This window comes from Myotis myotis, unplaced genomic scaffold (assembly GCF_014108235.1).
Source record: "Myotis myotis isolate mMyoMyo1 unplaced genomic scaffold, mMyoMyo1.p scaffold_m19_p_1, whole genome shotgun sequence".
NCBI classification, from domain to species: domain Eukaryota; kingdom Metazoa; phylum Chordata; class Mammalia; order Chiroptera; family Vespertilionidae; genus Myotis; species Myotis myotis.
The window spans coordinates 147959011-147976108 of record NW_023416313.1 but is presented as its reverse complement, the minus strand read 5'-3'; the positions used below and the strand labels follow the sequence as shown (position 1 = coordinate 147976108).

Below are 17098 nucleotides of genomic sequence, written 5' to 3'. Positions count from 1 at the left end.
GGTCACCTGGGGCAGGAGCTCCCAGGTGATACCTCAAGGGGACAGAGAGCAGGGCGTGGGTCAGCAGGGTCTGGGTGGTGCTAGGTCTTCCTCTAAGCCACAGAGCTCTGTTAGGACAGTAATCAGAGGCCGCTCTAGGTCCCGTGGGGTGACAGGAGGGTGCCTTCAGTGTTCAGAGGACAGAGTGGGGGCGGGGGGGAGGGGGAAGGAGAGAAGACAGAGTGACAGACACACTGACTGTCCAGGTGGTGTTTTGGGGGAGAGCTGTGGGCAGCGTATCTGCTGAACATTTGGAAATATTCCCAAATATTCCCTTGGGCAAGGAAGCAAGAGGCATGCAGAACTAGCCACATGCATTCCCAGGCGCTTGCTACAGCTGCATTTGCTGTCTTTCCTCTGCATGGCCAAGGCACACACACACAAACACACACTCACACAGGCCCAGGCCCGGTGTACAGCCCCAGTACCAAGTCACAGTGCAATTTTATTCAGCTTCAGAATCACAATGCTGAGGCCCGCCCTCCTCCCTTGCCACCTGCTGCCATTTGTCCAGGATGTATGTCTTAGGCTTGGCCTGTGAGGAGCTCTAGAACCCCAGCAGAGCAGGGGTCCCCAGGGGCAGGCCGGGGGGGTAAGGTGCCCACAGTCTGCCGGCTGGACTCAACTGCAACCCCCCACACCCTTGATGAGGTTGGCGGCCTCGGGGATCTGGCGGAAGAGGTTCCGAAGGGTGTCCAGCTCCTGGGTCAGCTGCTCCACGCGGCTGCGGAGGCGCTCGTTCTCCGCCATGTACTCCAGTACCTTCTGCTGCGTCTCCAGGATGCGCCTCTTGGCCTTGTCCCGGCTCTTGCGCACGGCAATGTTGTTCCGTTCCCGCCGCAGCCGGTACTCCAGGCTGTCTTTGTTGACTGCCTTCTTGCCCTTGTGCGAGGGGCCAGCTGGAGAGGGAGCCTTTAGGAGGGGGCTGCAGGGGGCCGCGGCAGCAGCCATAGGGGCCTGGAGGGGAAGGCACAGAGGGACAAGAGGTGAGGGCTGGCCAGGAAGCAGAGTGAAGCAGAGTGGAGGCAGGGCAGGAATGCCGGCAGCCAGAGCACCCTTGGGCCTCAGAGAGACAAGGGATTCCAGAGCCAGCTCCTGGGTCCCAGTCAGAGCAGCCTTTGCCTGCTGGGTGCACAGGGTCCCTGCTCTGACTAAAATTCCTTTCCATGCTCCACACTCTCTGAGGACACTTTCCTTCAGTCTATATTGAGTCTCCAATTCTGTGATCAGCCGGCATTTCCTCTTCTAGAAGCAGGCGGCAGAGACACAAGAGGTGGGCGGCAGAGAAGCTGGGGGGCCTGGGGTCAGGCAGGCCAGCTGGCCACAGGGACTGCAGCACACGGGCTTCAAGGTGGGAGTGGATCCACTGAGAAGGAAGCGGGGTCGTGGTTGGGTGGTGGGTGCAGAGAGCTTTGGGGTGAGCCAATTTCACAAAGCAACACCAAACACAGACTCGCTAAGAATAAGCAGGAAGCTCAGAGTTCCCCCATCCACAGGGGCCTCTCTCCAGCCCCTGGAAGGCACGGAGGAGAGCTGACCTGCTCTTACCTTGAGGACACGCAGGGGCTGGCTGGGCGCTGCTAGAGCCGGGGGCAGGTGCATGGCCGTCTGCCCACAGTGTGCCACTTGGTACTGCAGAGGATTGTAGCCGCTGCGGCTGGCCCCGCGGCTGCCCTCGGGGCCCCGAGGCTCCTCCTTCACAGCCACAGCCCTGGGGTCGTAGCTCCCCGGGCTGCTGTAGATGCCGGGTCCCAGCGCCTTCCTGTCGGGGCCGAAGGTATGTGGGGGGTAGGCGAAGGGCCGAGGGTCAGGTGGCAGGTAGTGGGGGAAAGAAGGGGTTCCGGGGCCCTTGAGGCCTCGGGCCTCCGGTGACGGCTTCACAGCGAAGAGGTCCGAGAGAAGCTGCTCCTCCCCAGACTCGATGTAGGCAGAGAGGTCGATGGAGGCCTCATGCTCACACATGTCCCCCAGCTCCCCAGGCCCCGCTCGGGCCCCTGAGAATTCGAGTGGCTGCTGGCCAGCCCGGGGCTCACACTCGTAGTAGGTCCCGTGGGACATGGCCGGTCCGCCCCCTGGGTTCCCCGCCCCCGGGCCCTGCTCTTGGGGCACCTTGGGATGCTCGGTCTGCCCTTCCTCGACCTCCCCCTGCCCTAGATTTGCCCTAGATCTGCCCTCTCGGGCTTCTCTGTCACCCACTCCTGCCTGGCCTCTCTCCTCCCTCCTCTGTTTCCTTTTCCTTCCTCTGTAGTCAATGCAGCTTTTCTCTTCCCTTTTTTCCCCCTCTCTCCCTGGGGTGACTCAGGGAGGGGCAGGGCGCACCCCGAGGGAGGGATGCGGGCCTTAGAGAAATGGGCCCTCAGCCTATTTAGCGGTTGGGCACTCTTTGGTCAGGATCCAAGTCAGAGTTCTGAGCTGTCCAGGAGCTGGTGCTTCTGGGAACACCTCCCCTGTTCCCGTTGAGTCCAGGGCATGCCAGCGTCCTTGCTGAGGGCAACACCTCCCTCTGAGTGCTCTCTTCCCTCCAACTTCCAAAAAGTTCTGTGCAGAATGAGGTGCCAAGTCAGAATGAACAGAGAACACCCTCTTCCAGTGCCGACCCCCAGCTTTGGCTGAGCTCCTCCCTCAACACACCTCTCGCTCAGTCCCCCAAAAGGCTGGGCTCCACCCACTCCCAGGGGCAGTCAGTTCCTTTTGTAGCCCCACCTCCCAGGGCATTCTCCTGGTGCAGGCCAGGGGGTGTTTGAGGGGTTTAGGAAACAGTGATAGGTTCTGGGACCGAGTCACAGAGCCCGCTCATTTGCTAGGTTTTTGCACAAGGTCTGTGCAATAGCCCAATCCCTCATATGTTTCCAGCTGTGGCTAGCTTTAGCAGCTTGGCACTGGCCCTGAGTGCCCCGCCTTGGCTGAGGCTCCTGATCAGGTCTTGGACCCTGTGCCTCAGGCACAGGCAAGTTGCTGCCCTAAGGATGGACTGTCACACTCTTCTGGTGGCTCCAGAGCCTCTTTTCCTGCTGCCTGTGCTGCCAGAGCCTCAGGCTGGAGCTCTGCCCTGCTCTGGTCCTGGGGCTCTGCCCGTTCCCTGTGCCCTGGCTGCAGGGCTCGGGCACTCTCTACAGCTCGGTTTGCTGTCTTTCCTTCTGCATAGCCATTTTCTGACCTCGATGCACGTCTCTTGGGTCCACTTCCTCTTGTGAGGCTTGAGAAGCCGTGTCTTTTGTCATCACCTCTTCCTGGGGCTCTGTTTCAGGGTCTTCAGGAGAAGCTCAGGGCTTGCTCTCTGTACTTTTGGTCTCATGGGAGGTCCCTTCTTCCTTCCCTTTTCTTTTTCTCTGGGAACTCCCCACTCCTTTCTGGCAGAGGCACCAGCTGTGTCCCTTTTTTCACCTGTTGAATTATATCTATAAAAGGGACTATATAGCTCAGTGAAAAGGAAGGACACACAGAAGTGTGTTACTGGCTCTTTTATCACCAGCAAATGCTGGGAGTGCCTTGTGGCGAGCTAGAAGGTTTTACTAGTCTAGGTCAGGCACACCAAGGGCCAGGCCACAGTGGGGAAAATGCAGAAGCGATAGGCGTGTCATTAAACACTAAAATGAAGTATGCAAATAGAGCTGCCTAAAGGTCAGAAAAGTTACCCCTCCAGTTAGTGTCCTCGTTCTCCCTCCCAACACCACAATACGCCAGGAGCTTTCCATTCAGGGTTTGAGGTGCTTTCTCTAAAAGCCCTGACCTGGCTCTAACCGGTTTGGCTCAGTGGATAGAGTGTCAGCCTGCAGACTGAAGGGTCCCAGGTTCGATCCTGGTCAAGGCCATGTACCTTGGTTGTGGGTGCATCTCCAGTGGAGGGTCTGCAGGAAGCAGCTGATCAATGTTTCTAACTTTTTTTTTACAGTGTGGCCCAATTCTTTTTTTTTTTTTTAAATAATTTTTATTGGGTGGGAGAGGCCAGGGGATAGTCAAGGGCGGGGAAAAAAAAAAAAAAGACACATATGTAATACCCTTTGTAATACTTTAAGCAATTAAAAAATAAAAATAAAAAAATAAAAATAAAAAAGAAAAAAAAATCAAGGTGAAAAAAATAAATAAATAAAAAGAGGCCCAGATGCATGCAAAAAAAAAAAAATAAATAAAAAATAATTTTTATTTCTTGAAGTATTACAAAGAGTATTACATATGTCTCCTTCCCCCCCCTCCCCCCTTGACATTCCCCCGGCCCCTACCCCCTAGTGTCTTGTGTCCATTGGTTATTCTTATATGCATGCATATAAGTCCTTCGGTTGATCTCTTAAGCCCCCCCCCCCCCACCCCCCAAACCCTCTCCAGGCTTCCCACTGTAGTTTGACAGTCTGTTCAATGCTGCTCTGCCTCTGCATCTACCCCTGTTCATCAGTCTATACTGGTCCCCATTATCTGTCCCAACCTCACCAGGGCCGTTTTGTCCTCACCAGGGCCGTCTTGACCTCACTGGGGCCGTCCCGACCTCGCTGGGGCCATCCCTACCTCACCGGGGCCATCCTGGCCTCACCAGGGCCGTTTCAACCTCACTGGGGCTGTTCCAACCTCACTGGGGCCGTCTTGGCCTCACCGGGGCTGTTTCAACCTCACTGGGGCCGTTTCAACCTCACCAGGGCTGTCCCAATCTCACTGGGGCCGTTTCAACCTCACCGGGGCCGTCTTGGCCTCACTGGGGCTGTTTCAACCTCACCAGGGCCATTTCAACCTCACTGGGGCTGTCCTGACCTCTCCGGGGCCGTTTCAACCTCACCAGGGCTGTCCCGACCTCACTGGGGCCGTCTCGACCTCACTGGGGCCGTCTCGCCCTCACCAGGGCCCGACCTCACCAGGGCTGTCCCAACCTCACAGAGGCCGTTTCAACCTCATCGGGGCCATCCTGACCTCGCCGGGGCCATTTCAACCTCACCAGGGCCGTCCCAACCTCACCGGGGCTGTTTCAACCTCAGCAGTGCTGTCTCGACCTCACCGGGGCCATTCCAGCCCCAGATGCCATCTCAACCTCACTGGGGCCGTTCCGACCTCACCGGGGCAGTCTTGACCTCACCGGGGCCGTCCCGACCTTTCCGGGAGCATCCCGACCTCACCGGGGCCGTCTCGGCCTCACTGGGGCCGTCTCGGCCTCACTGGGGCCGTTTTGGCCTCACCAGGGCCGTCCCGACCTCACTAGGGCCGTCCCAACCTCACCGGGGCTATATTGGCCTCACCGGGGCCGTCCCAGCCTCACCGGGGAAATATGAAGTTTGGCACTCTGTCCCCTGCCGGGTGGCTCCCCACCAGACAAAATCTCCAGGCTTTCCTGGTGGCTGAACATCCAGTATGCCTGCTTGGACTTCGCCCTCCACCAAGTGCACAGACTGCCTATCTGCTGTCCCCCAGCGTCCCACGCGAGACTGGAACCGGTGGGCGTGCTTGTGCGCCTGCTGGTACAGGGTTCCACATCGCTGGTCCAGCCGGGTCCAGCCGGGCCCAGCCCCGGCCTGCCCCAAACCCGACTCCGCCCCCCGAGAGTGTCCCTCCCGGATGTGAGGAGCTGAAATCTGCAGCCTGCTGGGTTGGGCTCTGTACTTGGTGCCTCTGCACATCCTACTCAGTCTCATCGCTCTTCTTTCTTTCCTTTTGTAGAGCCTCCACTGGGCCAGCTTTCCCATGGTTCCGTATGATAGCTGTTTGTCCCACAGTTGGTAGCCTCGATGATGTTGTGGGAGGCAGCACGCACAGGTTTCTTCCTTACACCGCCATCTTGGTTCTCCTGGGTCTGCTTCTTGAGCGCGTCTCCCATGGGTGTGAGGAGTTGAAGTCTGCAATTTGTTGGGCTAGGCTGCAAAAGCGCAGGTGGGTCTTTTTATGCACCTGGCACAGCTTGGATGGGGATGTAAATTGATTAGGGCTGGGACTCAGGGAATCGCCAGGGTGGAGCAAATAGCAATGGCAGCGTCTCTGCGGCTCCTCGCCTCTCTGGGACACCAGGGCTTCGTGTTCCCCAGTGCCGGTGAGCAGCTGCGCGACAGAGCCTCCCTCCCTTTCTGACTGCTGCAAGGCTGTGCCGCCACTCCCCGTAGGGTCTGGTGGCTCATGATCCCGCCCGAACCAGCTCAGTGGATTCGAGAGTTTATAAAAGCGCAGGCGTTTCCACTTGTGCCTCTGGCACAGCCTGGATGGAGATGTAAATTGGGTAGGGCAGGGTCTCAGGAAGCCGCCAGGGTGGGGCAAACAGCAATGGCAGAATTTCCGCGGCTCCTCGGCTCTCCGGGACACTGGGACTTCGTGTCCCCCAGTGCCAGCAAGCAGCCGCGCGCGCCAGAGCCTCCCCTGCTTTCTGACCGCTGCAGGGCTGTGCCGCCTCTCCCCATGGGCCTGGGGCCTCAGAGACCTGCCCCGAGCAAGCCCAGAGGATTTGAGGGTTCGTAACCGCTTCCGAATGAAAAAAACCGCGCATCCAGTTGCAGCCCGCCTGGCGCGTGACTGTGTACCTCTGTTTTTGGTGCCTCTGTAGCTCCTACTCAGTCTCGCTGCGCTTCTTTCTTTCCTTCCAGTTGTAGAGCTTCCACTGGGCCAACTTCCCCATAGTTCTGAATGGTGGTTGTTTGTCTTATAGTTGGTAGTTTCAATGATGTTGTGGGAGGCAGCACTCACACGTCTACTTCCTACGCCGCCATCTTAGTTCCTCCTGTTTCTAATTCTTTATCCCTCTCCCTCTTTGTAAAAAAATCAATAAAATATATTTTAAAAATATATTTATATATTAAAAAAATAAATAAATAAAAACCCTGCCCTAGCTGGTTTGGCTCAATGGATAGAGTGTCAGTCTGCGGACTGAAGGGTCTCAGGTTTGATTCCGGCCAAGGGCACATGCCTGGGTTGCAGGCTCAATCCCCAGTAGGGGGTGTGCAGGAGGCAGCCAATCAATGATTCCCTCTCATCATTGATGTTTTTTTAAAATATATTTTATTGATTTTTTACAGAGAGGAAGGGAGAGAGACAGAGAGTTAGAAACATCGACGAGAGAGAAACATCGATCAGCTGCCTCCCGCACATCTCCCACCGGGGATATGCCCGCAACCCAGGCACATGCCCCCGACCGGAATCGAACCTGGGACCCCTCAGTCCGCAGGCCAACGCTCTATCCAGCGAGCCAAACCGGTCCCGGCAATCATTGATGTTTTTATCTCTCTCTCCCTCTCCCTTTCTCTCTGAAACCAATAAAATACAAGAAAATCCTATCTAATAAAAGAGAAACATGGTAATTAGCATACGACTGCTACCCTTCCCATTGGCTAATCAGGGCAATATGCAAATTAACTGCCAGCCAAGATGGCAGCCGGCAGCCAGGCAGCTTGAAACTAACATGAGGCTTGCTTGCTTCAGTGACGGAGGGCTCCAACGTTCCCCGCCTGCCGCTGCAGGCCTCTGAGCTGCAACTCTAAGCAACTATGTAACAATATAGAAGCTAAACAAAACCCCAGAAACCTGCTTTAGTCCGCGGGCTTCAGCCAGCAGGATCACAACATTGTAAGCAAAGGCCAGAATCCACCGGGCTTCAGCCAGCAGGATCGCAACATTGTAAGCAAAGGCCAGAAACCTACTTTCAGCAGCAGAGGCCTAAGAGCTGGAGCCAAGCCTCAAAGCTAAAGCTGGCCCAGAATAAAAAAAGAAAAAGAAAAAAAGGAGTGGTTGGGAGCTTCAGTCACCCCCAGTCTGAAAACAGCCCTCAGCCCCTCACCCAGACTGGCCAGGCACCCCAGTGGGGACCCCCACCCTGAAGGGTGTGTGACCAGCTGCAAACAGCCATCATCCCCTAACCCAGGCTGGCCAGGCACCCTAGTGGGGACCCCCACCCTGATCCAGGACACTCTTCAGGGCAAACCAGCCGGCACCCACCCGTGCACCAGGCCTCTACTCTATATAGTAAAAGGGTAATATGCCTCCCAGCACTGGGATCAGCGTGACAGGGGGCAGCGTCCAAACCCCCTGATCGCCCTGCGGCTCTGTGTGTGACAGGGTACGGCGCCCCAACCCCCTGATCGGCCCTGCTCTGTGTGTGACAGGGTACAGAGCCCCAACCCCCCTGATGGGCCCTGCTCTGTGAGTGACAGGGGGTGGCGCTGCAACCTCTCCATCGACCCTGCCTTGAGTGTGAGAGTGGCGGCGCCCCAACCCCCAGATCGGCCCTGCTCTATGGGTGATAGAGGGCGGTGCCCAACCCCCTGATTGGCCCTGCTCTGTGCGTGACAGGGTACAGAGCCCCAACCCCCTTGATGGGCCCTGCTCTGTGAGTGACAGGGGGCAGTGCCCCAACCCCCTGATTGGCCCTGCTCTGTGCGTGACAGGGGGTGGCGCTGCAACCTCCCCATCGACCCTGCCTTGAGTGTGAGAGTGGCGGCGCCCCAACCCCCAGATTGGCCCTGCTCTATGGGTGATAGAGGGCGGTGCCCCAACCCCCTGATTGGCCCTGCTCTGTGCGTGACAGGGTACAGAGCCCCAACCCCCTTGATGGGCCCTGCTCTGTGAGTGACAGGGGGCAGTGCCCCAACCCCCTGATTGGCCCTGCTCTGTGCGTGACAGGGGGTGGCGCTGCAACCTCCCCATCGACCCTGCCTTGAGTGTGACAGGGGACGGTGCCCCAACCCCCCAATCGGCCCTACCCTGAGCGTGACTGAGGGTGGCATCACAACCTCCCGATCGCCCTGCTCTGTGCATGACAGGGGGTGGCGCCCCAACACCCCAATCGGCCCTGCTCTGAGCCCGACCAGGGGCTGCACCTAGGGATTGGGCCTGCCCTCTGCCACCCAGGAGCAGGCCTAAGCCAGCAGGTCGTTATCTCCCGAGGGGTCCCAGACTGCGAGAGGGCACAGGCCGGGCTGAGGGACCTCCCTCCCCCCCGAGTGCACAAATTTTTGTGCACCGGGCCTCTAGTCCTATCTAATAATAGACAAACATGGTAATTAACCATACCTCCGCTACGCTTCCCATTGGCTAATCAGCAGGATATGCAAATTAACTGCCAACCAAGATGGCGGCCGGCAACCAGGCAGCTGAAACGAACATAAGGTTTGCTTGCTCCAGTGATGGAGGAAGCCAAGGTTCCCCGCCTGCCGCAGCCCAGCTCTGAGCTGCACTCTAAGCAACAATGTTGCAATTATAGAAGCTAAACAATCCCCAGGTACCTGCTTTCAGCCAGCTGGCCTGCAACAAAGTTTCAATTACAGAAGGTAAATAAATCCCAGAATAAAAAAGAAAAAAAAGAAAAAAAGGAGAGGCTGGGAGCTTCAGTTGCAGGCTTGGCCCGCCTGAAAACAGCCCTCAGCCCCTCATCCAGGCTGGCCAGGCACCCCAGTGGGGACCCCCACTCTGAAGGGGGTGCAGGCAGCCTGAAAACAGCCATCAGCCCCTCACCCAGGCTGGCCAGGCACCCAAGCGGGACCCCCACCCTGATCCGGGACACCATTCAGGGCAAACCAGCCAGCCCCCACCTGTGCACTAGGCCTCTATCCTATAGAGTAAAAGGGTAATATGCAAATTGACCCTAACAGCAGAAAGACTGGGAATGACTGGTCACTATGACACACACTGACCACCAGAGGGCAGACGCTCAATGCAGGAGCTGCCCTCTGGTGGTCAGTTAGCTCCCACATGGAGGAGCTCTGCTCAGCCACAAGTCAGGCTGATGGCTGCCAGTACAACGGTGGTGGTGGGAGCCTCTCCTACCTCCTCAGCAGCACTAAGGATGTCTGACTGCAGCTTAGGTCTGCTCCCCGCTGGCACGTGGACATCCCCTGATGGCTGCCGGGCTTCCAGAGGGATGTCTGATTGCCAGCTTAGGCCCAATCCCCTGGGGAGCAGGCCTAAGCCAGCAGGTGGTCATCCCCGAGGGGTCCCAGACTGCGAGAGGGCACAGGCCGGGCTGAGGGACACCCCCACCCCCGAGTGCACGAATTTTTATGTGCCAGGCCTCTAGTAAATAAAAGCCCTGACCTGGCCCTAGCTGGTTTGGCTGAATGGAGAGTGCCGGCTTGTGGACTGAAGGGTCCCAGGTTCGATTCTGGTCAAGGGCACATGCTAGGGTTGAATGCTCAATCCCCAGTAGGGGGTGTGCAGGAGGCAGCCAATCAACGATTCCCTCTCATCATTGATGTTTTTATCTCTCTCCCTCTCCCTTTCTCTCTGAAATCAATAAAAATATATTTTAAAAAATAAATTAATAAAAGCCCTGACCTGGCACGGGAAGATCTGTGTGCATCCCAGAGACAGATCTCAGGAACCAAATGGGGAGATTTGTTCCACCTTCTCCCCGTTTCTCAAGACCCTGCGGCAAACAGGTACCACAGGTGAGCCAATTCAGTTTGGCAGCAGTGCCTCTGTGGACCATTAGGTGGCAATGTTGGCCCAAAATCTGGACTTGAGGGGCAGCTGTGGTCAGGAATCAGGTGACCGACAGAGGGCAGTCTCCCACAGTCCTGACCCCGGGAGACAGCCGGGGGTCTGTAGGGAAGGAGGAAGAGGGAGCACAGCTGGGATGAAGACTTATGGTGCAGTTACTGGGAGAGTGGAAAGGCTCATAGGGCCTTGTCTCAATGAGGAGAAATTCTATCTCTCCCCAACTTTGAAAATACTAGCGACGGCAGTGAAGACCTGGCATTTTCTGGTGTTAGGCTTTTTCAATCATTGAAACATACACTTTTTCATGCTGACAGTTTCCTTGTGAGTTAAGTAGGAAGGTAAGCAAGACAGATTATATTTTTATTGTTGCCTTATAAACGAGGAAAACAAGCAGAGCTGCCCAAGGTCATTCAAGCATGCTGCGTTGATCTTGGGGGAAAGGGCAATGGGTTAGTTCTTGATATCCTCAGCAAGAAGGGACAGGGAAATGGGGGAACCCTGTGGCTCAGAGAGCCTTCTTTGGCTCAGTCAGGCACCCTGGGGGAGGGGGGGAGAATCAGCAGTGAGCGAACAGGCGCTGGAAGAAGCAGGGAGGTGTGCAAATAAAGCCGGCAGGAAATGAGAAAGTCGCACAGCTCTGGTGGGAAGATAAGTGATCTCAGGTCTCTCACCTTCCAGGCTGGTGGCTGACGTTGCTGGCTCACTGACATCAGTGTTTCCCAGTAACCGAGGGGTTTGGCCAGGGTAGAGCTGTTCTGGATGTTTGGGCAGGGGAGGCGTGGGTGCTGGGCTGGAAGGAGGGTGGGGAGGGCGGAGCCAATCCCGGGGTCGGGTATACCTGGGTTCAGCATAATTGTTCAGAAGCCGAAAGAAACCCTCCCTGGTCAGCAGGATCCTTTTCTCCCAGCTCCTGCAGTTGCTACCTGTTTGCATTAACTGAAGCAATGCATGTGTATTATCTTACTGACTCTAACCTGGCTCAGTTCAAAGGCCACCTCTTTTACCAAGTCTTTCGAACAGGGAGGCAGTTGAGCACGGCGGGGAAGTGTCAGAGATAACTGGACTCAAATCCTGCCTTTGTCACCAGCTCCGTGACCTTGGACAAGTTACTTAATCTTGTAAAATGGCAGTAGTCGTGCTTACTTGATCAGATTGTTTAATTAAACTTTGAATAAGATAACACAAGGAAAGTAATGTTCAGTCTCTTTCTGCCCTTCCTTTGACCACCCATTGCAGTTTATCTGTGTCAGATAAAGGGATACAGTCTGCAGCCTCATCTGATCCTTCAATTTGACAAGCGCTTTTGAACACTTAGGTACCAGGCACTGCATGGGCTCTGGGGGCCTGGCAGGATCAGCCCCTGCCTGTAGCAGCTGGAGTCCAGTCAGAGTGGGTAGTCAGTGATGCTGTGAAGGGCACACATCTGTGCCATGTGTGTGCCTTTCTTTGATTTTAATTACTTAATTTATTGATTTTAGAGAAGGGAGGGAGAGAGAAACATCAATTTGTTGTTCTACTTATTTATGCATTCGTTGGTTGATTCTTTTTAAAATATGTTTCTATTGATTTTTAGAGAGAGAGAGAGAGAGAGAAACTTCGATCAATCAGCTGCTTCCTGCATGCCTCCCACTGGGGATAGAGCCCACAAGCCAGGCATGTGCCCTGACCAGGAATTGAACCATCGACCTTTTGGTGCATGGATGACATTCAGCCAACTGAGCCACACCACTCAACCAATCGAGCTACACCAGCTAGGTCATTGGTTGGTTCTTGTATGTACCCTGGGGATCAAACCTGCAACCTTAGGGTATTGGGATGATGCTCTACCCAATTGGGCTACCTGGCCAGGGCTGCCATGTGTGTTCTTGCCTTCTCCTCCCCATAGACTATCTGCTCTTTGAGGGTAGGGTCAGATACATCTTTTGGACCTCTTCAGCTGTAATGACCATGTTGCTTGAATTAAATAAGAACAGGTGGATTGACATGTATGAATATTCTTATGAGGAAAACAGAACAAAATATGTGAAGTCTGTGCTGATTTGAAAAATTTAGGAATAAGTTGGCTATTCCACAGCATATAACAAAATTCTTGTACACAATTAATATACTCACACAAAAATTGGTTTGTGACTATATTAATATATATATATATATTCATTTATATTAATAAATGAATGCTTACGCAGCTACGATTTCAGTGACCTCCAAAAGTCCCCCAAGTTCCCTAAGGTCTGAGCATCTGAGTTCCTAGCATTAAAGTGACTGACAGGATTAAGACAGGTGAAAGGCCCAGGTTAAAAATAAATGCATGTTGCTCAGGAGGGGACCCACATTCACTCATTTGACCAGGTTGAACAGATCAGCAAGTGTCATCTTACAGCGAGACAGAGGGCCCCCAGGGACAAGTGTCTCCATGGAGCAAGAGGGGGTTGGCGAGGTCTAGACTTGCCAGAATGGGGCAACATGGAGGAGACCTTGGGCCACTCAGGGAAAGGCAAAGTGTGTTGTGGGGTATAAGGGGGTATCAAGGGGGGGCTGTGAAGCTTGGAGAAGGGCTTCTTGCAGAAGACTGGCCTCTGTCCAGTTGTCCCTCACTCTTTCGGGACAGCCTTGGGCTGGGAGATTGAGGAACACTGTGAGATTAGATTCCATGCTCTTTTCTCCCCACCCCCTAAAAGTGCTAAGTATGTTAACTGACTTGCCCAAGGACACACAGCTGTTTGGTGGCTGACCTGGGACTCAGAGCCAAGTGTTTGTGCCCCTGTTAATGGCAAGCTTCCAACCTCAGTCTAGATCAGCGGTTCTCAACCTGTGGGTCGTGACCCCTTTGGCGGTCGAACGACCCTTTCACAGGGGTCGCCTAAGACCATCCTGCATATCAGATATTTACATTACGATTCATAACAGTAGCAACATTACAGTTATGAAGTAGCCACGAAAATAATTTTATGGTTGGGTCACACCTTGAGGAACTGTATTTAAAGGGCCAGAAGGTTGAGAACCACTGGTCTAGATGACCATCAGCCATAAAGCCAGAGTGTTAGGACCAGCCAGGACAGGGGGTGGAGGCATCTTGCCTGCCTGTGTCCTCACAGTGGCCAAGGTGGTGGAAGGTGATGTCTTAACACCCTCCCACCCCCACTTCCCCTCCTGCCCATGTCTGTCAGCAGTGCTGGCTCTGGAATAATGCCGTCCCAGGACAAGCAGTGGGAGGGCTGCCCACAAAGGAGTGACTCCAAACAAGGACAGGGTCTAATCCCATCAACTTCCTCTAGCGATTAACCCAAAGCATCAGGAGAAGGTCCTTGTCCCTTCCGTAAGCACCTCTTCCTTTGTTCTAGTCTAACTAGGCTTAGTTTCAGCCCTCCTAGTCTTTCACCTAGAAATCTCCTTCAGGGGCTCTGTACAGCTAAGTAGACCCCACTTCATCTCCCAGCCTCTCCCATCAAGCCCCTAGGACTCAGCTGGGTGCTCTCCTAAGTCGCCCTCTGTGTCTCCCCACAGGGTCAGGCTGTCCCTTTTTCATTTGGCTCTGGCTGTCCTGGCACCAGAAGCCTTTGATGACTAGGCTGTGGGGACCACTTCTGCCTTCACCTCCCTCCACTCAGCTTGGTGCCCACATTGCCACCTTGGGTAACGATGAGGTTCTTCCCAGCCTGCTAGTCTGCAGGTTCTCAGCACAGTGTGCAGAGCAGGAGCTTAATAACACTTCGTGACTTCACAGAAGAAACGAGAGAAGGTTTTTGGTTCAAAACGAGAGGTGGCTATTTGAAAGTGCTAACATTGGGTCCCTGGGACAGAGCGAGGGCCTTCAGGAGTGCCATCTTGGAAGGAAACTGGCAACCTCCTGAAGAAGATAGGAAATGCCTGGAGACTCTGTCTCAGAAGGTCACTGAATTATCAACACCACCAACCTCATTTCCATTAAAAATTTTATTACATCAAAAGGAAAAATCCCAAGCCCTCCACAAAACCAACCAACCAACCCTCTAAAACCTAAACCAACTCAAAGACAAGTTATTACCCAGATATAACTAACTCCCTGCTCCCCCAAACAACCTTACATTAAAAAATCCAAAAGAAATAGATATGCCAGCTTCAAAAATATTTATCCAAAAAGTAAGGCATCCACTAAAAAAAAACACACAAAACAATAAATTGAAGGTGGGAAGGAGGTTGGAGGAATGAGAAGAAGGAATAAGAGGATGGTCCCCTGACCCTCCAGGGGCCAGCCCCAGTCTGCCTGGAGTCCAGTCAGAGGGACCATAACTCAGACCAAACCTGGCATCTCACCAGGGCAGGGGCAGGCAGGCTGGGCAGGAAGCTAGGAGACAGGAGTGGACCAGAGGGGCTCCCTGGGTGTTCCAGTGTAATCAGATGGGATAGGGAATTGGGGGAACTCCTGCTTTGGGATAAAAGGATCCTAGTTCTTAGCACAACAGGTGTGGTGGGAAGGCTCAAGGACTAGGGCAAACACTACCTCCTTCCTTTGGAGCACAGGGAAAGGCCGCCTCGGTCAGTCCTCATACCATGGACACAGGCTTTCCTGAGGACCTCCAAAGGCAGGACAGTGGTGAGACCCGAAAGAGGGAAGGGTTGTTTGAGTTGGGGGAGGAGGGAGGAACTGGCCTTCAGAACACACTTTCGCCCCAGATGGCACCTCTGGGGAGACGGGGAAAGCACCCTCTCTCCTGGGAAAACTTTTCATACCAGGTCTGCCCTGAAGGTTAGAAATAAGGGAGTATTTTTAGGTCCAGTTCTTGGATGGGAGGTGACTTAAGGCAGATTTGGCTCAGGTTTCAGGCCTGAAGGGCTTGGGGAACCTTCACATCCAGTCCTAGGTTCAGGAGCCAAGGTCCAGAGAGGAGGAAAAGGGCACGATGGGGGCGCAGGCAGTGCTGGCTGCGTGGTATGTGCTGGGAGCATAGCTGCTGGGTGACAGGTGACTGTTCCTTCAGGGGGGTGGGGAGGGAGGAGGAGCTGAGCCGCTTTGTCATTAGGAGAGAACTTTCTGGCTTCAGGAAGCTTTGGCACCCAGTTGGGGGCAGGATGCAGGGGACAGGGACAGGGCTGGGTTTCTGCAATCTGAGCCTTTCCCAATCTGTTCTACAGGCCTGGCTGGGGGTCATGGGAGGGATAGTTCCCCTGCCTCATTGGTCCTTAGCTCAGAGGAGGTGTGGGGGAAGGTTGAGTAGGGGGTTGTAGGAGTGGGGGTAGTGTCCTAAGGAATCTTACTCTGTACAGGGAGCCCACACTGGGGTGGGTAGAGGCTTACGGGGAGGAGTGGGGAAGAGGGCAGAGGATTTCTTGGGTCCCTAGTGAAGGGAGGGAATACAGGTCTCTCCAGATGACTTTTAATGGTGACAGATTTGCTCGAGTCTGTCCCTCCCCAACCTACTCACTGTTGCTTGTTGCTGCCACTTTTCTCAGAGCTGAGGCCGTTGGCTCAGGAATGGAAAGAGAAGGCAGAACTGAACTCAGGCTCCTGAGGAGGCAACCAGGTGTGGGCCGGGGAGGAAGGCCCGTAGGGCGCTCCTGCAGCTCCACTCTCCTCTCACAGCTCTGCACATGGCAGCCCTGGTTTGGGGCACAGGTCCTGGGGGTGAAGGGCTGGTTCTTTGGGTACAAATGTCAGTGTCTTTGTTTATAGTTTCTCACCACTCACCCCCAGGTCCTGCCTCTGCTTGACAGAAGCAGGGGGGGGGGGGGGACTGGGGGGCCCCAGGCAAGGAAGGAGGGCAGAAAGGGGGTGAAGGAGGGCAGAGGCAACTGAGAGGGTACTCAAGGCTGGGGCTATTTCACTGAGTTCTTGTCTTTGGAGGCAATGGGCTGGTTGATGGGCTGCCACTGCTCCTCCGTGTTCTCATTTATCATCTCTGTCTCCGAGCTCTCTCCGACATTGGGGTACACAACCACACACATCTTCTGGCTCACCAGGGTTATCAACTCTGTGGGAAGAGGTAACACAAAAACTAGGTCAGTGCCAAGTGTCCCACCATGCTCTTCCCTGCTCTCCTGTCCTGGCTTTTGCCTTAGCAGAGCCACGCCTGCCTTCAGAGAATTCTCCCTCCAGGGGATGACCCTCACCCACCTCCTATATCTCTGGGCAAGATCCCAGTTTTCCACCATCCCCTTGCCCACTGACTACCAATTCCAGGGTCTCCACTGGTCTCCACCCAGCCCAGGGCAGCTCTTGATAGCGATCAAGTTGCCTATTCGTGCAGGCCTAACGTCTGTGTGGAAATGGCAGTTGTTCTTTCCTCAGAGGTACCTGGGAAGGCACCTGCCCTTTCCTGCCCACAACTCCTTCCCCAGAGTTCTGTGGCCCAGCCTTGGCCTCCTGATTCCGGTGGGGCTCTCCTGCCAGGCTGCTGACCACTCTGTCCCAGACCAGGAGGCTCTCCTGCCACCCAGAGCCTTCAACTCACTGATGCAGTTATGGACACAGATGGGCTTGTGTTGCCAATAAACACCCAGGAAATAGACAGGCACTCCTGTCAGCATGATGGCCAGGCCAATGCCACACACTACGGGCTCCGACCACAGGCTGAAGACCAGCAGGAAGGCCCAGAACAGCAAGTAGATGATGGGGAACAGCAGGCTGATCTGTGGAGCAGAGGCGTGGTTAGCTGTGTGGATCCCATGGCGCCAGGATCAGGGCAACCTC

At 54.9% G+C, this 17098-nt stretch overlaps 2 protein-coding genes across 4 annotated transcripts in view; both read right to left on the bottom strand.

Moving 5' to 3' along the window:
* Nucleotides 1–454: 454 nt before the first annotated feature.
* CEBPE (CCAAT enhancer binding protein epsilon) lies at nucleotides 455–2821 on the bottom strand. The gene is made up of 2 exons (XM_036323930.1): nucleotides 1588–2821; nucleotides 455–996 (listed from the first exon to the last, which is right to left on the bottom strand). The coding sequence occupies exons 1-2, from the start codon at nucleotides 2095–2097 to the stop codon at nucleotides 661–663; spliced, it is 846 nt and encodes a 281-aa protein (XP_036179823.1). The 5' UTR covers nucleotides 2098–2821; the 3' UTR covers nucleotides 455–660.
* An 11528-nt stretch (nucleotides 2822–14349) lies between these two features.
* The window catches only part of SLC7A8 (solute carrier family 7 member 8), a 50747-nt gene continuing 47998 nt past the window's right edge, over nucleotides 14350–17098 (bottom strand). For all 3 annotated transcript variants that reach the window (XM_036355523.1, XM_036355530.1, XM_036355536.1), the window contains 2 exons: nucleotides 16860–17037; nucleotides 14350–16379 (listed from right to left, as the gene is read on the bottom strand). In XM_036355523.1, coding sequence (XP_036211416.1) covers nucleotides 16225–16379; nucleotides 16860–17037 — 333 coding nt within the window. In that variant the 3' untranslated portion in view covers nucleotides 14350–16224. The remainder of the gene's footprint in view (nucleotides 16380–16859; nucleotides 17038–17098) is intronic.

Coding starts and splice junctions, on each gene's coding strand:
- CEBPE (XM_036323930.1), bottom strand. CDS start 2,097: ATGTCCCACGGGACCTACTACGAGTGTGAGCCCCGGGCTGGCCAGCAG. Junction 997..1,587: donor AGCCCCTGCGTGTCCTCAAG/GTAAGAGCAGGT, acceptor CTTCCCCTCCAG/GCCCCTATGGCTGCTGCCGC.